A 23380-nucleotide genomic window follows, 5' to 3' on the forward strand; every position below is an offset into this window, starting at 1 on the left:
GGACATACAGATACAGATTCTAATCAGTCAATCTAATTATCTCTTAACAAGTCTTTTAAACATTTTGGTGGTGATAAATTGAAAACAATTATCTAAAATTAGGTCTTCATATTATTTTCCCATGTCAAAATTTTATCCTTTATCATAGACATATTTAAATAACTGAAAACAAAAAGACATGTGTAAAAAGGATTATATTTCTTGTCCCTTAAGGGAAAAACTAGTATCAATAAATGGGTGGGACTTTTAGAAAAGTAAACCCTCACCCCCCACCCCCACAGGTCCTCCTGAATCCAGGGCTGGTACTTTATCCACTGCCACTTAGCTGTCCCCTCAATATATTTATTTTTGGGTTTTGGGTTTTTTTGGGGAGGCGGGGGAGGGCAATTGGGGTTAAGTGACTTGCCCAGGGTCACACAGCGGGTCCCTCAATATATTAACAAAAAATAAAAAGAAACCCTTTTCCAAACAGTTGTTGAAAAAATGGAATGACCTTCTCAAGAAGTATTGAGTTCTTATCGCTAGAACTTTTTAAAAAGTAAATCCCCAAGGATTCTATAAGCTAATGACATCCCTTAGTGGTTGATAGGCTTCCAATGTTCCTGTATTCACTTATTTAACTTCCAGTTTTTTTTCCAGTTTTCTGCACCTTTAAATTAAATTCAAAGCGTTTTCTCTTTCTTTCTCTTAGTAGTCTCATATTACATTTTACCAAAAGCGCTACAGAAGAGACTAAGTATACAAACAGTACAAATGATGTTTCACATAGACTTCAAATGGGGGAAGATAAATCTCAAACAAGAAAAGGAGCAATGTTTATGGCTCTTTTTTTTTAAGAGGTGATTTATTTATGATATCAGCAGTTACACAGAATCTGGCATTCCACTGGACAAAAAGACTGAAAAATAAGGGGATACATAGTGCTAAAAGCTACCACAGCAAAATCCTGAACTACTATGGAGTTCTATTTGGATGCTTCAAATTCCAATCCAGTGAGGTAAAAAATTTAAAGTAGTAATTAGACTGCAAGAATTAAAAATGTCTTTGAACAAATTGACTACATGTATTAGTATATTCATTCTGAAATGGACAAATAAACATTCACTAAGAAAGGTATTATGTTAGTGTTATTAATTATTTTTGTTAATTTAAAACAATTCATTTATCATTTATTTGCTATAATGGAACGAGTTCTGACTTATAGTCAAGACATCTGGCTTTAAATTCTAGGAATTTCATTATATGTGGTCATGTCCAAGTCACTTTAATTTTTCTAAGCCGTAACTTCTTCATTTATAGAAAGGGTAAAAATGCTTGTTATATTCACCTTGCAAGACTGTTGTGAAAAAAATACATTAACTTTAAATATTACAAACTAAAACAATGAGCTATTTCAATACTATTAGTGTCTTAAAATTTTAATATTTCATTGTGATTATTTCATCAGGAACAAATAATTTTAAAGTAATCTATAGAAGGCATTGTGTAAAATCACTTACTTTAAAATAAAACTGATTCTAAACTATTAAAACTAAATAACTAAATATGATTATATAGAGGGAAATGAAAAGGTCAGGGAGAGGTATAAGCATACAGCAACATATAAACAAATAAGGAGTTCTGAATAACAAGAATAAAAGATGTCATCAAGGAATCATATCTCAGAAAGAGAATATGAGGGAGTCATGTAGCAATAGTAAGGGATGACCATGAGAATGGCCAGAATGCTTCACTGCTACCCTCATGATACTGGGAGAAGTTGTGAGCAAAGCCTCCAGAATGTTGGGAGAAGCCCTAGGCTGACTTTGAGGAGAAATGGATAGGAGTTTCATAGGGTCAACAAGCATAGATGGGTTGGGATCTACATCAATGGAAGGAACTTCTGAATTGAGGAAATCAGTTCCATTTAAGCATCTGAATATACAATATTAAATTGGCAAACAACACAGGAAAAGTACTGCTAGCAATTTTTATACTCTTATATAATCACTTATGGATTATAGGGTAATATTTTTTGAGCAATCTGAACAAAGTCACAAAAGCACACTAACAAAAATGATTAAATGCAATCATATCAAGTTTTAAAATTTTAAATATTTTTCATTTTGCAAGGTAGCATATGGAACTTCCATAGAGGAACTAGATCTTAGAAAATGAGAAATTTTTTTCCTCTTAGGAACAGAGATTTTAAAATCACAATCTCCTTAAAAATTTCTTTTTAGGAAAGGAAAGAGAATCGAATAAACATTTAGATAGTGCCAACTATGTGCCAGACACTGTGCTAAGCATTTTCCACAAATATTATCTCATTTGATACTTTCAACACTATTGTATAGTTAGCTATATTTATTTATGGAATAACTTTTTATTTTAAAATGATGCTCTAAGATTACTTAATATGCCTTCAACTTAAGACATAGTAAGAAGAATGCTTGATTTTGACTCAGTGGAAAATTGGGTTAAAAAACAGCTTCAAATATTTATTAGCTTTTTTGACCAATGATGAGCAAGTCACTTAAATTTACTTAAAAATAAAACATCAGTAGAATAAAGACACTTGGCATGCCTATCAAACAGGGTTAACTAAAAGATGAAATTTTATAATTTTATGTTGAGTATTTTTGTAAACCTTGAAGTGAATGATTTATAATTGTCAACTCTGATCGTTATACTCCACATATGGAGTCCATAATTATTTAAAACAACCTTTAAAATTGAATTAATATGTAATTTCATTTTATATGACAATAAATATATACTTTTACTGCACCTTCCCTCTTGAAATTACTTTGCAATGTTATAACTTTGTATTTAGTTAAATTTATACATGCTTTATTCTTCTAATAGAATATACATTGCTCAGGGCACTTCATCTTTCTCTCTCTAGATCCTCAATAAGTAGCACAGTGCCTTGTACATATTAAGCGCTTAATAAATGTGGAATTAAATTTAATTATTTCCACCATGTCAAATAGTCAGTGAAGAGTTGCTGTAATCCTAAAATACTTTTAATCTATAATTGGCTGAACAAGTGCATTTTAATCTGAATCTATAAACTTTTTTTCTTTTAAGTTTTTCCTGTATTTCCTAGTGCTCTTATATGGTTCATATTTCTGTTCTTCATTATTATTTTTTTTTTTAGTGAGGCAATTGGGGTTAAGTGACTTGCCCAGGGTCACACAGCTAGTAAGTATCAAGTGTCTGAGGCCGGACTTGAACTCAGGTACTCCTGACTCCAAGGCTGGTGCTCTATCCACTGCACCACCTAGCTGCCCCTCTGTTCTTCATTATTAAGGGATGAAGTTAAGGAAGATACTTAAAAGGTAAAAAACGAGTGAGCTAAAACAGCAGTTTTGTTATAAAAAATATAAAAAATAAGATGCAGATGGAAATGATGAGGCAGTCATTTGGTCATTTGTGGGGTTTTAGGATTTTTTAAAAAAGGATTCTAGTAGTTTTTTGGGACAGTTTTAAGATTCAACAGCTTATAAGCACATGAAGACTTCTGATACACCCTATATATTACTATAGAGTTCTATATCAATACATATGCAAATACACATATTTTAAAAATATCATTGCTAGTCAATTAAAAAAAATAGATGTTTCTGTAAACCCTGGTAAAAAATTATGTCTGATATATTAGTGTCAGAAGTTGCAGAGCAAAGATGTCAAACAAATATTCCAACCCTTTTCTCCCTCCATCAATTAGTTCTTTCTTCATGGTTCCCGTGTCCCTCCATGGCCACATGTTTCCTAACAGGGTATTAAATGGCACTGGCAGTGTTCCCTAGCAAGCACATTAGGGGCTAAAAGGAAGGAAGAAAGAAATACAAGCTGCCTGCCACCAATGCTGGTATATTTGAAAAAAATGGTGTCCCTAACAACTAACATAAATTATAATTTTTATTACCACAGTTATGGGGGCAAGAAAGTTGAGTATGAGTATTGTAAGGCAGCCATGGCTGCCAAGCGTCCTAAAAAGAGCACCAGTCTCTCCCTCTTGGACTTTCTGCTGGTACTTTATCAAAGCAGAAAGAAATAGAAGCTCTGGGCTGGCATTTTTAAATGGGCACCTTACAAGTGACCTCCATGACAGCTTTAACTATTGGTCTCTGCATTGTTCCAAGTTATATGGGAAACTAGGAAAATTTGCTATATGAGACCATGCTGAGAGGTACATGAGAAAAACAAAAGGATTCAGGCAATGATTACTGCATTGTTATAAGACCATAGACAGTTATATCCATGAGAACACCCTCTAAGCACTTCCCTACTTTAGGCATTGTATTAGAGGATGAAGAACCTTGGTAGTCAAAGGTCATGTGACCATTACAATCTTTCTTTGAAATACCTAAAGACCTAGTATGAGTGATGTATTATCATTATGCAGAAGTGATCTAAGATTCTCGAAGACAATGCCATGGTAATATGAGCTTTGAGGAATCCTACCACATTGAAAAGGTTTTTAGTTTTGTGCCTGTTGCCCCAGGATTCATCCAATGATCAAAGTTCAAAGAAGTTCATTATTAAATATTTGGCCTTCAAATGATTCCTTAAGGGAGGTGGGAATAGGAGTGGAGGCATTATTATTGAAGTTTGTGAAGAATATTTAATAAGGTAAAAAAGTGTTGCAAATCAAAGATCTTTAAATGTATAGAAGTTTTTATTAAAATACTGATGTGTGTTATACGGAACAGGGTGCTGCATTTAAAGAATTAGGAACACCTACATTTAAATCTCATTTCAGAGACATTATCTGGGAAACTGAGGAAAACTCACAACTTTTATCATGTGATATGAGGATCAAATAAGATAATCTATTTTTTAAAACTTAAAATAGCAAAATATGGAGTTTAGTATTCAATAAACTCTAGAACACAAACTACTGAAGAAAATTCTATATTAAACAAAAACTGCTAGGAAAACTGGAAAGGCACATTTTTAGAAATAAAATTTAGATCAGCATCTGACACCATATAGCACAAAAAGGCTCATAATAGTTATGAGACCAAAATACAAAAAAAAGTCATTTTTCTTAATAAAAAGTTTATGAGAGAATTGAAGGCTATGCCTTTCAAAACCATAACTAAAGAGGAAATTCATAAGCAAAGGACAAAGGTCATAAAAGATAGGGTGGACAATTTTGAGTACATAAAATTAAATAGTTTTTTAATCAACAAAATCAACGCAGCTAAAAATAAGAAATAATCTATTGGGAAAATGTTTGCAGCAAACATATCAGATCATCCCATTCTTATTTCTAAGATATATAGGGAACTGACAACAAACCAAATATATGACCAAAACTCATTCCCCAATAAATGGTCAAAAGAGATTAAAAAAATAGAAAAATCACAAACCATAAATAATCCCATTTAAAAAATGCTTAAAATCATTAGTAACAGGATAAATGTAATTAAGATATCTCAGAGATTTAATCTCACATCCTTCGAAGTAGAAAAGATGACCAAAATCAATGTTGATGGGACTAGAAGAAGACAGTACACATGTATTACATAGTTGGTGAGGTGTGAACAGTACAACCATTCTGAACAACTTCAAATTATGAAAAAAAAAGTTACTTAAGTATTACTATCCTTTGATCCAGAAATATCCTTCCTGGTCATTTATCCCAGTGAGATCAAAGTTAGAGGTGAAGTTCTTATACACACCAAAATATAGCTATGGTTTTTGTTCTTATAAAAAACTTGAAATAAAGTGGGTGCTTGTCAACTGAAAAATTACTGAATGAACTGTATATGAATATACTGAAATATTACTGCAATATCAGTAATAAATGTGAGAAATTCAGAAGGCAAACATTCTGAGGTTTGGGCAAATTGTTGAAAACTGAAGTAAAAAGAACCAGAAAAACAATCTATACATAATAATGTAAACAAAAATAGCAAAAGGCAGTCAAAATTTGATTAACTGTACTGATTAAATTTGATCACAGATGGCTCAGTCAACTAACACTTATGAAGGGTCTACTATGTTCCAGGGACTGTGTTAAGCACCGGATATACAAAGAAAGGGGAAAAATAAACACTGCTCTCAAATACAGTCTGATGGTAGAGATAACTTAAAATTATTTACAAATAAGATTTATACGGTATAAACTGGAGACAATCTCAGAAGGCAAACACAGAAGATGGGATTTTAGTTCAGACTTGAAGGAGGCCAGGGAAGCTAAGAAGCAGAGGAGGGAATGTTCTAAGTATGGGGAAACAGCCAATGAAAAAATCCAGATTCCAGAGACTGAACTATCACTGTATCTCCGGAAGCGAGTAAAGAGTAAGAAGACTGAAAATGTAGGAAGGGAATATGTTATGAAGGGCTTTAAAAACCAACAAGAGGATTTTCTATTTGATCTTGGAGGTAACCAGCAGCCAGTGACATTTTTTGAAAAGGGGAGTGATACAATTAGACTAGTGTTTTAGGAAGGTCTGTTTTACAGCTGAGTGAAGGATAGATTGGAACAGGAAGATCTGAGGCAGAAAGACAAACCTGCAGTCTACTATGGTTGTCAAGGCCTGAGGTGATGGTGGCTTGCACTGGGGTGGTGGTAGTGACAGAGGAGAGAAAGAGGTATATAAGAAAGATGCTGAAAAGGTAAAAATTCTTGGGCTTGTGAGAAAGTGAGAATGTAAAGTATGACACTTAGTTTGTAAGCATGGATGACTGGAAAGATGGTGGTATCCTCAACAGGAATAGGGAAGTTAGGAAGAGAGGAGGAATTGGAAAGAAAGATAACGAGTTCAGTTTTGGACATGGTGAGTTTAAGATGTTTACAAGACATTCAGTCAGAGGCATCTAATTATCCATTGGAGATGTAAGACTGAAGAGTTAAAAGGAGAATGAGATGAAAGAAAATAGAGGTACCTAGCCTTCTCAAAGAGTTTTGCCACAAAAGAGTATTATAGCTGGTGGAGATGTATGGATCTAGTGAAGATTTTCCAAATTATTTGATGATGAAATATACCTGCCTCTTCTAAATAGAGAGGGGTGAAAGTACAGATGTGGGGCATGGAATATGTTGTAAGACAGCCATTGTATCGATTGCTTTTGCTTAAATGTTTTTCTTTCTCATAAAGGGGAAGGATAGGGAGGAGATAAACTTTTACTAAGAACTTACTATGTGCCAGGCATGGTGCTAAGAAAGTTACAAATATGATCTCATTTGATCTTCACAAAAATACTGTGAGTTAGGTGCTGTTCCCATTTTATAATTGAGGCAACTAAGATAGACAAAAGATAAGTGACTTGCTCAGGGTCACAGAACTAATATATGTTTGAAGCAGGATTTGAACTCATGTTTTCTTGACTATAGGCCCCAAGGGAATTGAAGATGGCGGAGAAAAAGGTCAGGGGAAATGACTGTGATGTAAGAACAAAATGCATCAGGGCAGCTAGGTGGTACAATGGATAAAGCACTGGCCCTGGATTCAGGAGGACCTGAGTTCAGATCTGGCTTCAGACACTTCACACATACTAGCTGTGTGACCATGGGCAAGTCACTTAACCCTCACTGCCCCACAAAAAACAAAACAAAACAAAACAAAAAAATGCATTGATAAAATTTCCCCCTAGAGCTACTTAAAATGCTATATAAATGTCAAGTGTCCCACCTCTTCCCTACCCCCAGTCATACTGGACCTGATTAGTAGATTATTATGGAGAACTTGACTCTACCAATGAAAACTGGCATCTGACCTGAAACTTCTAGTTTTAGAATTGCCTGGGAGACTGAGAAGTTAAGTGATTTGCCCAGAGTTACAACTAGTGTATGTTCAAAGTCTTCTGGAGTCCAAGACCAGTTTTCTATCCATTATGTCATTCTATCCCAATTATTATTCATACTTAGGATATATTAAAAACCATATGATATAGGGAATAGCTATGAACTGGTTTCCTATAACAAGAATGGGGGAAACCTGGGAACAATACGAAGACCACCATCATCACCACAACAAAGGCCTTTGCCAGGGATGTGTCCAAAGGGTTTCTAATATACTAAAAAGTACAAGTTGAAACATTCCTAGCCTTCCTCATTCAGGTTGGCAGAATCTGTAATTTAATTTTGAAATAAGTATGGATACATTAATTGTAAAATAGAGTTGATATATTTTTGTACACATAAAATTACAAATCACATATGCCTTTTAAATTAATATTTTGCTAATAGCACATAATTACGTACACAGTGAAGAAAATATTAAACGTATACTGTACTAAAATTTATATTTAAAAAAGTGAGTAAAGCTCCATTTAAACTTGGTATTAGAAGTAATTCAACTAGGATTTTTCAAGTGTGTGAAGCTCTTCTACTCAATGAGATAACTTTACAATATTTTAAATATCAGACTTTGAAGATGCTTGGAAATTCAGAAAACATGAGAGAGTATTAGACAATTTATTTATCAAGAGACTGTAGCAAAAAATAGCTTTGCCAATAGTTCTGACATATGAAAATAGTTTGGTTCCATTTATGAAATAATTATTACTATCTTTGATCATATGTAACATTACAGGAAAAAACATGGCATCTCTAAGTATAATCCTTTCCTGTTGCTATATTTATGAATATCATTTCATGCAGTTCTCCATTAGCACTTGTATTTCTAACTTAAATTATGACTTTTCAAAAATTTCTATTTTCTATCATGTATAGAACACAATTAATGAAACAATAAGCTTACATTTCAAACAATAAAATCTAAAGAATAAAGTATTTACTTAATTTATTAAGCTAACCAAATTTATAAGACAAAAGCATACATAGAAAGCTCATTCATTTGTATTAGAGATCACTACGGAAAAGCTCCTAGGGGTATAATTTTAGAAGATGGCCACTAGATGGAAGTATTGTACTTACAGTTGGAGATGTAGCAGCAGAGAGCAAAGGTAAAATTCCTCCACAAGCAATGATGATGTTGTCTACCATCTGAGAAATGAGGTGAATTGTGTTGTGTACAAAAATAATATTTTCATTGCTATTGACAAAATCCATTACAGACTTTGTGGAATGGCTACAAAAAATGGGAAAAAACTCATGAATGAACACAAATTTAATTTAGGGAAAAACATACAGACTTTATACTTTTATACTACTTTGTCACTAAAGTTTACTGCTTCATTGGAAATATGTATACCGTATCTAAAATTAAATTACAATATTACTTTATTATAAGCCCAAAATGCATATAAAATGAGCATTAAAAGAAATCTAAATTAAAATTAGCATCTGTCTGTATTATTAAAAAGGACCTGAAGAAAAATATAATCTATGGTTTAAGATTAAAAGTACACAACTGAAATATTGTAGATTTTTTTTAATATGGACTACAGGTGTCAGGCAAACATTTAATTTAGTCAATTTGTTTTTTTAAAAATGGTTTTTTTAAAAATCAAGGTGGGGCAACTAGGTGGCGCAGTGGATAGAGCACCCGCCCTGGAGTCAGGAGTACCTGAGTTCAAATCTGGCCTCAGACACTTAACACTTACTAACTGTGTGACCCTAGGTAAGTCACTTAACCCCAATTGCCTCACTAAAAAAAAAAAAAAGTCAAGGTAATTGGGTTTACAGAGACAAAAATGTTTGAGTAATAACCTTTCAGTCAGTTTTACTTATGCCATGTGGATAGTTAGCACAGATAATTAGTAATATGCAACTAAATTAATAGATTTTGATCCCCACGTGAGTCAGTTTCAGAATTACTGATTAGGCCTCACAGCACAATATTTTATACATAGTAATCACTGAAATTTCAGATTTAAACTATTGTTTCCAGTATAAAATACAAACCCTTTGTGGAATTAAAAACCTTTAACCAAGCCCAGTGGCTATTTCTTACATAAGACAGTCCCATCTCCACTCTTTAAGTGTTTCTATCCACTGTCCTTAATCCGTAGAAGAAACTCTCCACACTTCTCTTTAAAACACCTGTTTTCTTCAAGAATAAGATCGAGTATGACCTTTTACATTCACTACTATTGCCCTTCCTTGCAGTTAGCTTTTATTGATTTCACATATATTTTATATATACTTATTTTTGTCTTCCCTAATAGAATGTGAGCTCCTTGAGGGCAGAGAATATTACACTGTTGTTTTTATATCCCACGTGCTTGACACACAATAAGCACATTAAAAAATCCTTAATGGTTGATTAATGGTTAGAGAAGAAAATGAGAAAAGTAAGTCATTGTTTGATAAAAAAAAAAAAGGCCAGTGAATTCCATACAATGATGAATGTATCAGTAATTGACACTATCCCAAGATCCTGAAAAAGTCAATGTATCGCCCTTAGACATTAAAGCAGAAAAAGAATAGCCACAGGATATACAGAACATGATCTGAGCTCAACTGAATAAAATGAGTATTGATAACTTTTAAAAATGAGCTTATTTTAAGCAAGAAAATTGTATTTTTTAGAATATATACAATAATAAAATATGTAGAGCATCACAGCCATAAAAATAAGTGTAAAAGCTAATTCAAAATTGTTATGTCATCATATTTATCATGAGAAGCTAATACTAGAAAGCAAAGATTGTGTTAACTTATTTCAAGTTATTTTTTATGAAGAAATTCTATCTAAACTGATATGCTATTTTGATAATGAGCTTTAAAATGTTAGATATGGGTTTATCTTTTAATTAATTTTCACATGATTTAATTACAATAGAAATTTAACTTAACACAGAGAATCTCCTGAGCTGTCCAAAAAATGCATTTCTTTATACATTCTCCTTAATGTATTAAAAAGAAAAAACAGAATCTGTTTGAAAACCCAAGATTTTGATCTAATCCCTAGTTCTATAACTATAGAACAGTTACATTATACATAACAGATACATCATTTTAATATCTAAAAAGTTTTGAATACGTGGTTCAATCAATATACTATCAATTTATACTTTTAATAAAATGGTTTGTTTTAAAATGAATATTGTTTTATTTATTCCAAAGAAATCTTTCTACCTCCTCCAAACATGTACATCTGTCTCTAAAGCAAACAGCAAGTCCGTGAGGAGCCTCTGGTGCATTGGAGACCATTTAAACTCAGGAATCCGAAACATCGTTGTGCGTGGACCTGGACTAAACTGACGTCGCTGTTCCTCAGTCATTGGCATTCCTCGAAATCCTAAATCAACTCTGAGATCTCTGTCTTGTTGAGTGATAGACCGTCCCTGAACCGCCTAAACAAAAGATATCTTTTTAAGTGCACATAATCTGTTTTCAAAAATGTTAAGAATAAATTAGCCATAACTTCAAGTATAGATGTATAACAGTTGAGTAGAATATATCTTTTGTACATGATTTCTATAAGAATCCCTGTATAAGCATCTTTGAGAGTTAAACAGAGAACTCTCATTTTATTTTACAGATTAACAAAAAAAGTAAGACAGGGAAAGTAATGATTATGGATACTTTCAAAGTCTAAACTGGAACCGAATATTCCTAAATCTTATTTATCCACAGCAGTCTATATAATGTAGATTCCCTATGAAATATGTTATATATAAATAAAACATCTTCCATACTTCAACAAAATCTAATTTTATCTATATGATTATTACTCCCTCCCCTCCCCCCCCCACGCCAACCATCCTCTCACAACTAGTACAGATCTCAACTCAATGCTTCAGTAGACAATTTTCATGAACTCTTATGGCCAAATATATATATATATATATGTATATATATGTATATATATGTATGTGTGTATGTATATGTACATGTATGTGTGTATGTATATGTATATTTACATGTATGTGTATATGTATGTGTGTATATATTTATTTATTTGTTTGTTTATTTGCCTGATGGACAACTTTCAGGTGATAAAAATTTTTATACTAAGTGAGATCAGACCTCTGAATATTGTGGATTGTGAAGGTACTATACTGTAAATCTTTGGTCTCAGCAGGAATTAGCCAAAGAACTTGTCTTCTGGTAGCAGAACCTTCCAAAACCCAGAACTATCAGAATAATTCATGAATCCTTGGAGTAAGAACTTAGAAGTTAAATAATACAGTCAAGGAAACTGTACATATATTATTAATGAATTATCATTTATAACAATGAGCTGAAAGAAACATTATTAATCATGAAAAATAAGATAATAGGTTGCATCATTTCCTTCGATGTAAGAAATGTAAATAACAGGGCAGCTAGGTGGCACAGAGGATAGAGCACTGACCCTGGAGTCAGGAGTACCTGAGTTCAAATCTGGCCTCAGACACTTAACATTTACTAGCTGTGTGACCCTGGGCAAGTCACTTAACCCCAATTGCCTCACTAAAAAAAAACAAACTAAAAACTAAAAAAAAAGAAATGTAAATAACAAAAGAGGTATAGGCTATCTCAAAACACACTCTATATTGAATGCATTTCTCATAAATACAGTACAAATAAATTTCTGGGAGTGTTCTAACATTGTCATGATCAGTGATCACTATATTTTTCTTAGTTAAATAATATCTACAAAATAAAACTATAACTGTCATACATGTCAGTTTCTGACAGGAATAGACATGCCTTTTCTATGAAGAGTATCTTTATGGAGTTATAGTCAAAGTGAAAAATTTGACAATAACAAGGAAACGTTAATATAAAGGTAAATAAAGCAAGGATTACTTGTTTAATAGAATCTCAGGCTCACAGAATTTCAGAGTTAGAAGGAACTTTAGAAGTCATCTAATCTAATCAATACCTCAAAATATCCCCTACTTGTCACATGTCATCCGACCTCTGCCTGAAGACTATAAATGGAGAACCCCTTAATCACCTCCAAAGGCATTCCATTTCATTTCTGAACAAATCTGTTAAGAAATTGGATAAATCTAACTGTTGGCAGCTAGGTGGTACAGTGGATAAAGGTGCAGGGCCTGTAGTCACAAAGATTGGCCTCAGACACTAGTTGTGTGACCCTGTTTGCCTCAGTTTACTCATCTGTAAATGAGTTTGAGAAGGAAATGGCAGAGCAAGTCACTTATCTTTTGTCTATCTTAGTTGCCTCAATTATAAAATGGGAACAGCACCTAACTCAAAGAAAACCCCAAATGAGGTCATGAAAAATCAGTTATGACTGAACAACAGCAATTGTTAAGAAATTCTTCCTAACATTAAATTTAAATTGGTATTTTTACAGTTTCTACCCATTTATTGTTTCTACTTCTGTCATTGGGGGCCAAAGAGAAAAATTCTAATCCCTCTCACATATGATACCTCTTTAAATACATTTATATAGATAACTATCATGTCCCCCTCCCCAGTCTTCTCCTCGTCATTCCCAAATTCTTCAACTTATCTTCATGTAATATGAACTCAAGGCTCTTTCATGATCCCAATTGTCAGATGTACTTAGCTCAAAGGAGTGTACAGAGGGGCAATTATCTCTTTACTGTCTTCTTTATTCAGGCCAAGATTACATTGACTTTTTGACTGCCACATCATATCACTAACTCACAATGAGTGCATGGTACACTAAAACAATAAGATCTTTTTTATCAAACTAATATATGACCATATCTCACCTAATTTTTACATTTTGAAGAGGTGATTTCTTTGAACCCAATTATGAAAACCTTAATTATAATATACCAATTTCGTTCTCAAAAACATTTTTAAAACCATGGAAAGTTAAGAAGATATTAAAAAAAAATCACTGAAGAATTAACACAGTTGCTATTCCTATAACCTTTGCATCCAAGAACTATTTAGCTCAAAAAAAGAGAGAGGCCTAAGGAAGAAATGAGAGTCTTGAGGAATATACACAGATATTTTATTAACTATTAAAGTAAAATGCTGTAAGCACAGGAATGGTATCTAATCTGTGTCCTTTGCAATCTGTTCTGTGTTGGATTGGGAGTCAAATGACAGGGGTTCAAATCTCCATTCTGGTATTGACCACCTCTATGTCCTTAAGGCAAGTCACTTTCTAGGTCTTTGTTCCCTTATCTGTAGAACAAGTGGGTTGGACTAGATGGCCTTTCCAGCTCTAAATCTATGATCCTATGATCTGACTAAACCTTGCTGCATAAAGATTCTTCTGAAATATTTGATGAATGAAATGAATAACTTAAAGTTTAATAATTACAATCCCTTAGTTAATTACTTCGTTTGTTAACTATGCTAGTCCAGCAACTATATAAGAAAATTTTCTGAAGTCACTTTTTCCTTTGTTTTCTTTACATTAAAAATTGGACAATTCAGCCGTGATGTTTCTGCACATCATTCCCCCCCTCACCCAACCCCACCCCTGTGGTAGAAAATTAAGCAAGCATTGCTAACTATTAGGTAAATCTAGTAAGTCAAAATGAGTATGGTGTTAATAATGGAGCTTTGGCCAAGAAACACATTTAGTCAGTTCTAAGCAACATTTTATTTTACAAAGATATGACCATTAATCATATGGAATAATTAAAATAATAATTTGATATAAGAAAGATATTACAAATAATATTTCAGGTACATTTTTCATTTATTTTTTAGAGTTCATGTTGTATCACTTACTTGAGTTGTAGTAGTAGTCTGGATCTTCCTGATTTCCTTTCCTGCTTCTTTACCATCATCAGATCTTTCAGTGTCTGAAATTATGCTTCCTGCATCAATATTAGGCACAATTTTACTACCAGAAGACTCTGTTTCAAGTGTTGTAGCCGTCATCTCAGCATATTCTAAACCTTTAGAGGATGAAGCTAATTCCCTCTCAGAAATGCTACTCATTCCATCTGAAGTTGTATGGATTTTGAATTCTTTTTCTTCTATTATGCTTGATGTACAAGTTAAGTCAACATTACTAGTCATATGAGCAAGCAGTCCAAGATCATCACTAACACTAAGATGTACTTGCGTTTCCTGCACATTAGGAATAATATGATTACTAGAGAGCTCAGGAAGAAGTTTTTCTTCTTGGCTTGGAATTTTGTCAAAAATGAATGAGGTACTATTATTGGTAGGTTCATCTTTCTCATCAGCCAATGTTATCAATGGGCCATTATCCTTTTCTTCATTCTTTTTAATGATGCCAACACTTCCATGGACGTTGTTTTGAAGTTTCTCCACAGCAGCACTATATACATTATCCAACAAAGATTCAACCTCCACAAGTGCACCATTTTCTCCAGTAACTAAAGTCTCAGGTGACAAATCCATATCATCAAGCTTTACTTCTGTTGCTTCCACTTTCTCTGCTTTTATATCCACTAAAAGATCATGTACTTCCACATGTACACCACCTCCTGGTCTATCTGAATTTCCCAGAACATCATCTGATACTTTTGTTGCCATGAGCAAGTCCCTGGTATCTGTGCTGACAGGGTAATCAGTTTCACTTTCTGGGCTTTGACTTTGTGAAAGATCGTCTATTTCTCTGATTTCCATTCCACCTTTTGCCCCAGTTGCCTGAGATGAAAGACCTGATATAGTGCTCACATTCCCTTTCTTTCCCTTTTTAATGTTTTCCTCCTCTTGTCTTTGATACTCTTCATACATTTTGGCTAAATATTCCTTGTGAGCTTCATAGGTGACCTTAAAAATAAGACAGATAAATTATTTTTAAAAGACATACCTTTTATGTACAAAATAGAAATATTGTGATTGATGAGACCAGTAAGGTGAGATTATGATAGTAAAAATATTCCTATAACAAAAAAAATTTAAGTTTTAAAATATATCACATTTTATTTTTCAATGAGAAGGCATGACATAATGGATAGAGAGGTAGCTTTCAAATCAAAATGGCTTGGATTCAAATTATATCTCTGAGACATACTAGCTATGTGATTATGGAGAAATTCCTTAACCTCTTGGTACTCCCAAGCAATGCTCTAAAGAAGTGTCTAAGACTTCTGTGAAGGGTAGCTAGGTGGCACAATTGAGAGAGTGCTGGGTCTGGCATCAGGAAAATTTATCTTCCTGAGTTCAAATCTGGCTTCAGACACAAGCTGTGTGACTTTGGACAAGTTGATTAACCTTGTTTGCCTCAGTTTCCTCATCTGTAAAATGAAGTGAGAAGGAAATGGCAAAGTACTCCATATCTTTACCAAGAAAATCCTAAATGAGATCATGAAGAATTGGACATGATTGAAAATGTCTGAACAACAAAAACAAGAACTATAAGTCTCTAAGACTATTGTAGAAAAGCCATTCCTCCAATATTAAAAGGAATTGTTTACACTAAGAATTCTAGACTGATAAAATACAAGGTTTTCTCTCCTCAAATGCTCAATAAGGAGGGTACAATGAGTTTAAACTAATCAATGTATAGTCAAACCAAGGAGAGGCGGTAGAAAGGGTCTTAGTAAAAAAACAACAAATAATCTAGGATCTTAGAATCAATCACTGGAATGAAAGGGGGCAGGGACCTTATGGATCATCTAGCACAATTCATTCTACAGTTTAGAAAAATAATGTCTCAAGAAGTAAAGTGGCTTAGGCAAAGTCACAATGATAGTAAGTGGTAAGAGTCAAAATTCAAACTCAAGTCTTGTGACGTAAATTCCCATGCTCTTTTCTACTTCCTACTCACTTAAAGTCTGTTATGCTGCACTCTCCTCAAGGTCTCACATTTAATCCTCCCCCTACTTTGAGATACTAGTAAACTAAAACATGGGCATATACTTACAATATAAAAATTATTAGAGGATTAAGTTTTATTAATTACATCTAAAATGTATAGTGGAGAAAAAAGGCACATATGTTTATTTGAAAATCATTGCATTTATAAAAGTACAAAACTGTCTATTTTGGGTTCACTGTGAAGCCAAAATAATATTCTTAGCCTGAGTAGGGTCAGGACAAAAATCACATGATAGGAATTTAATTTCTTTTTTTTTTGTCCCCTTGTGCTATCATGTACTCACCATGTGCGATCATGTCTAATAATATAATGAAGTAATGAAGATAGAGAAAATAAGTACCTTTCTAAAAATAGCTCATATCAAATAGCAAACTATAGTATTAAAAATCACTAAAGCTTAAACCTTTTTAATGATGAATTAACACTGAGAAGAAAGAATTAGAGAATTTTAATGCTCAAAGCAGCTGTGTAGAAAACTCTAAAATAGTAACTCATTTTAAAGATGAAGTTTGATTTGCTGAAGTTCTCACACAATTTGTGGCAGAGCCAAAGCAAGCTAGAATAGATCTCCTGACTCCCAATTTAGTATTATAACTATTACACAACAAAATGAGTGATGTTAATTTAAAATTTTCAGAGTCTAATAAGTTTAAAATTGCCAATTTAACTGCTAATTTCAAAAACTATTAAAATTTGCATGAGCAGGACTCCAGAGAAGCTTAGAAATTAAAGTCAATTTGGGAAGCCATATGGAAATAAAAACTATGAGATACAAGACAATTTGATCTAGTGATCTCTTCCTATGACTATACCCCATTTTTAGTAAAAGGAGGGAAAAAAGATCAATCTGTATAAAATATTAATAGCAGCTTTAACAATAATAACAAAAAACCCTTGAAACTACCAATAGACAAGTGAGGAACTAATGACCAAATTTCAGTCTATGAAAAGGAATTATTGTGTCATAAGAAATGACAAATGTGAATAATACAAAGAAATTTGGAAAGATTACTATGAATTGATACAAAATGAAGAAAGTTGAATCAGACCAATAAATACTAATTGTGGCTTTGTAAAAATCTAGTAAAATTAATAGTACATCAACAAATTTAAAAGCTCACAAAGAAGAAAAGAAGAGATTATGAAAATAGGATCAAATGAAAACATAGAAGCATTTTGTGAAATTTAAAAGGTTATTTAAATGTATGGTAATGTTACTTTTACAAATTGCAAATAACTTGAACCTGTGGTTTTAGCTATGTTTTCTTTTTTAAATGAAAAGAAATATGGGGCAGTAGAAAAAGTGCTAGACTTATGGTAAGGAGACCTGGGTTTGAATTCTGTCTCATATTTAACAAGCTATATAACCATGAGCAAGTGACAACTTCTCAGAGTCTGTTTCCTCATCTGAAAAACAAAGAAATGGGCATAATAATGCTATTATACTGTATGCCTAAGAAGGCTGTTGTGAGAAAAGCACTCTGCAAATCTGAAAGCAATGCATAAAGGTAATTAATTTTCATAAGTTAATAGGCAAAGTCTTTTAACAATTGTTTATTCGACAAAGAGAGCCAGCATAGTGTAATTGAAAGAGAATTGGACTCTGAGTCAAAAAAACCTGATTTGACTCTAACCTCCAATGCTTCCAAACAATGTAAACATTTCACCTGAGACAATTTCCTCATTAGTAAAAATTTACTAATTTACTAATTATTGATTTACTCACAATAGTATAAACCTCACAGGATTACTACTATGAGGGTTACATGAAATTAATGTAACTAAAAGCATAGGCTATCATTATTAAAATGTAAAAAAAAGTTTGAACTTATGATGTCATATGATCATTTTAATGTAATTTAATTTTTAGTGTCATTCTAAACAAAAATTAAAATAAAATTTATAATAACTATCACTGCCAATCTGATCTTAATTTAACATTTTCAGAAATATTATATTTAAAATCTAGATACAAAGATTGTCTCCTAGAATTAAGGAGAAAAGAAAATGCTGTGCCATAGCTACAAACACATTTAAAATATATTTAATTCTGGTCATTTCATTGGACAGAAAAACAATTATATCTCAAATTATAGTTCATTAATAAATTCTATCAGAAAAAAAAAACTCAGAACAAGTTGTTATTTTGTGTCAGAGAACCAGGGTTTGAATCTTGGTCCTATAATTTATGATGCATAAACTTGGAAAAGTCATTTACCTGTTCTAAGCTTCAGTTTCCTCATCTGTAAAATGTGGGGATTTGAACTAATGACCCCAAAGGCTTTAAGTTTACTTTTATAATACTGCACTAAATATAAATAAAACTGGCATTGACGTTTGCGCATGCACACACACACACACACACACACACACACACACACACACACACGCACATACAGATAAAATGAGATGGTTAGACTACATCTCTTAGGTCCCTTTAAAATAAAATTATTCTCTTTTTAAAAATACAACACATACCCACAAACCTTTTCTTTTAACTAACTCGGCCATAATTTGCGCTATCCACAAGATGGCACTAAACTATTTTTTAAAGGGCCAGAAATCCAAAATGATTTGACATAAAATTTTCAAATTAGTTAGTACCTTTGAATGGGCTATTGAGAGTGTATCCACCCAGACTCTCCAGCCGCCCCATTCATACTTTATTGCATGATACAAAAGGATCCGAAAAATATTGTAAACCATTTCTGTAATCTTCTGTTCTTCAGAATTTTTGGGATTAATATAGCCAAGAGAAAACATCCAGTCCTGCCATACTGAACACTGAAGTAAACATCTGGAGGAAAAAAGATTTTTTTTTTAAAGAATGCAAATAAAATGTCAAATTGACATATTTTGAATGAAATAAATGTTCTACTTTTGAAAAATATGTAAACTATGCCAAATATTGACCATGGTCTTAAAAGGGGAGAATGGAAATTTTTTTTTTACAAAAGTAAAAAAAATATGGGTAAAACAGCAAGAAAATATTAATATTGGTAATAACTTATAGTGAACAAGAAAACGGAAACTGGAAGGGACACCATTAATTTTTCCTATCATATACAATCAAAATGTTAACAATAATAATGTTTAAAATGTAAATGACCTATGTAATCTGAGAGTAGACAAGGCTGTATAGGCAAGCAAGACCATTTTCTGTTCTGGGATAGCCTATGATTTCACAAAACATGTTACTCCGTAAAGGAAAGAAATTTAGAGAGTGACAAAAGAGACTGTTACTCTAAAATAATTTATTTTATTGTTTTGATTCAATAATAGACTGGCTTTGAACTCTATATACCCAATAATATTTCTCTATTCCAAGGTCACAAAATACACCCTAACAATTCAGTTAATGCACAAACTCTGTCATAACTGAAACTGGGAAGAAGTATTCAAACCCATCACCAAACTGGAAAAACAAGACTAAGTGCTATTTATAGCCCATCAGTATAATTTTCACATATATAAATGAGATACACATATACTTATTCATGTGTGTATATAGAAATGTGTGCATGTCCTATGCACATATGTGCATGTGTGTGTACATGGTATATATGTAAACTGAAATAAAATTTTCGCCAACTATATAAAGAAGCAAATTTGGCTAAAAAAAGTTCATAATCTGATATTAAACAGATACTCTAATAATTTAAAATATCCTATTAATCCATAGCAGGAGAAAATTAAGAATCAAAGTTGGAAAGAGAAAAAAAAGATTAATTAATCACAAAATATTCAAAGTATATACCTCCTGTTTTCACGGCTATTGCTGAAAAGTTTTATCATGTCAGATAAAAATAAACGGCGGACTTCCATTAGTTCTGCACTTGGTGTAGAGTTTTTTAACAAGGTTGCCACAACTTTAAGAATCACTGTAAATGAGCAAAAAAGTTATAATAAAATTAAAATCATATAAAATTTACTTATGCAATTCAATAATTATTTATCAATCACTACTTCTGTGGCAAGGATTGTCAGCCATGACAGTCATGAGATTTCCAAAAAAAAATAAGATTCTGATCATTGAAAAAAAAGCCCTTATGATCCAAGTAATCCAAATTAATCAGATTACAAAAAGATATTAAGATTTACTTACTTGGATTCTGAATTTTTACTGTAGAATCTGGCTCTGGATGTGGCTTATGTACAACTTGAGTGCACACTTGCTCTGTCAAAATCTAAAATATAAAGAATGTAGTTCACATTAACAAAAAATAATTTTTAAAATCAAGATGTTATATTAAAACATGAAGGAAATCTCCCCTCTAATACATACAACTCACTCATAAAACAATAGGCACATATAAATAAATGGACTTTTTCTTATATATGAGAAACAACAGTTATTGAAAACTAGGAGCTAGTATTACTTTTTTCACCAATAAGTGATGGCTATTTTGTTAATTTTAATAACAGCATCATCATTAATGCCATTTTCTTATATAAAGCTTTGTAATTTTTAAAGTGCTGTCCCTATATCATCTCATTTAATTCTTATAGGTTACATACAAAAATTATTTATAGATTATCAATATTTACAATTCCCATCACCAAAAGAGAACCAGAATAGAATTCCTACAGACCTTATGCATCAACTTCTTGTAAAATCAATAATCTCAAATTCTTATTTTTTTCCTTTACTATTTCATTCTCCTCCTTTCCCCAATGCCTTCTAGGTGGTTCATTTTTTTATATGGGAAATAATTATTAATAATCTATATCCAGGGGGGACCCAGATATCTTCCCTCCTTTCTTAGTTCTTCCTCCCCCTCCATACAAAGGCAAACTCTCCTTCAGAGATTCTATTATCTTATCTAGGTCAAACCCAACCCAACCTCCAGCTCACAAAAGGAACCCTAGGTGGAGACATTCTTTTGTCTTGATAGCCCAAGAACTTTACTGATGAGATTAAACCACATAGAGATGAAAACTATTTTGCTCTAATCTGCTTGAGTGGGGGTCTTGTATTACTTTCTCTGATGTCATCCTTGGACTTCATTTTAATAAAACCTACCTTCAAATCATGTCAACCACTTTAATTTGAATGATGCTAACCAATTAGATTTGTTTCCTGTGTAATGGACCTCCTACAGTGGAAGGGTATATGAACCCAGGGTCCTTTGGTCTGAGAGGGACAGCCATAGACCAGCCTCTTATTGAAAAGGGATAAAAAAAGAAAACCTGGACAAGGAGGCATGTATACACTCTTGGGACCACAAGAAATTAAGGAGACACTTGGTCAATCCCTTGCTGGTAGACATTGATAATAAGCTTACCCAAAACTTGTGTCTATAGTAATTAATTTAACAAGTCACATATACCTCAGAATCTCTGCCAAACCACAGAGTCTTTTATCTCAAATATTATACATCTCACACTCCATCCTTCCTCATACTTTGCCTCTCCTTTCTCAGCTTCCTGTCATGTGTTGCACTAGTAGTATTTCTAATGGCAATACAAGATGTCATTTTGGTAAGTAAAGCAAGTGGTCAAGAGCAAGCATATCTACTATAATTGATATTATTCAGTATAGTTCTAAAAAACCTAGCTATAGCAAAAAGGAAGGAAGGGAAGGAGGGTGGGAGGGACTAAGAGAACAAGAGGCAAAGAAAAAGCAAAATTAACTATCTGAATAGGATATGATAGTTTACTTAGAGAATCCCAAAGATTCAATTAAAAAAAATATAATTTATAACCAGTAAAGTATCAGGTTATAAAATAACACCACAGGGGGCAGCTAGGTGGCACAGTGAATAAAGCACCGACCCTGGATTCAGGAGGACCTGAGTTCAAATCCAATCCCAGACACTTGACATTTACTAGCTGTGTGACTCTGGGCAAGTCACTTAACCCCCACTGCCCATAAAAAAACAAACAAAAAAACACCTCAGATCAGCCTTTCTATATATTACTGCCAAAATGATAGCTAGTGGAAGTAAAAAAGGAAATCCTACTCAAAATAGCTACAAAATGTATAAAAATATTTGTGAGTAATTGTACCAGGACACAACCAGGACTTATACAACTCTAAAACATTCCTGATAGAAATTTAAAAAGACTAAAATAATAAAAGACACAATCATGGTACATGATTAGTCTATAACAAACTAAGAGAGAGGATATAACCTCAATTAATTTATAGATTTTGTGCCATTAATCAAAATACCATGGTACTGAAATACCATACAATAAATAAATTCTGGATGAACAGAGTTTAAGAATCACAAGAAAAATAATGAAAAGAATAGGAAGAAAGGGAACCTATTATTATGAAGCTAAAGAAGGAAATACTGAGCCACTCCAGTATCTTTGCCAAGACTTAATGACAACAAAATAGGAACATTTTATAAATATGGAATGTGGGCAAATGTGGGCCCTCCCCATAAAAGTTGAAAATGCTAATATTCACAAATGGGGGTCCTGGCTCCTCCAAGTCTAAAAAGGGGCTGCCTCCCCTCCCCCTCCCCTGTGAACCGAATCACATGATGAGAGAGACCCAAGGCTGATGGGGGAGGAGTTTAGAGGGCTGTCTCTGTGTTGCCTCCCCCCATTGGCTACACTGCCTTCTGATTGACTAGTTTTTGGTGCAGTGTCTTAGAGGGAAGATTGTAACTGAGGAAGAAAGGAGGGGCCAGTCATGTTAAAGGATAAAAGGACTCAGGGTCCCACATTTTGCCACCATTCCATTAGGGAACGGGCCCATTCTCAGGAAACTATAGATTAAGACCTTTGATACTTCTCCAGCCCTGAATCCCATAAGTTGTTGTTGTTTTTTTTGTTTT

General features: G+C 33.0%; 1 protein-coding gene across 6 annotated transcripts in view; it reads right to left on the reverse strand.

The window, feature by feature from the left end:
* NBEA (neurobeachin) overlaps positions 1 to 23380 on the reverse strand; it is a 764716-nt gene that overhangs the window by 540278 nt on the left and 201058 nt on the right. For all 6 annotated transcript variants that reach the window (XM_043991721.1, XM_043991715.1, XM_043991718.1 and 3 more), the window contains exons 19-24: positions 20695 to 20776; positions 20347 to 20470; positions 19194 to 19386; positions 14522 to 15538; positions 10985 to 11202; positions 8879 to 9032 (exon numbers count right to left, since the gene is read on the reverse strand). In XM_043991721.1, coding sequence (XP_043847656.1) covers positions 8879 to 9032; positions 10985 to 11202; positions 14522 to 15538; positions 19194 to 19386; positions 20347 to 20470; positions 20695 to 20776 — 1788 coding nt within the window. The remainder of the gene's footprint in view (positions 1 to 8878; positions 9033 to 10984; positions 11203 to 14521; positions 15539 to 19193; positions 19387 to 20346; positions 20471 to 20694; positions 20777 to 23380) is intronic.

The sequence above is a fragment of the Dromiciops gliroides genome, chromosome 3 (genome assembly GCF_019393635.1).
Source record: "Dromiciops gliroides isolate mDroGli1 chromosome 3, mDroGli1.pri, whole genome shotgun sequence".
Taxonomy (NCBI): domain Eukaryota; kingdom Metazoa; phylum Chordata; class Mammalia; order Microbiotheria; family Microbiotheriidae; genus Dromiciops; species Dromiciops gliroides.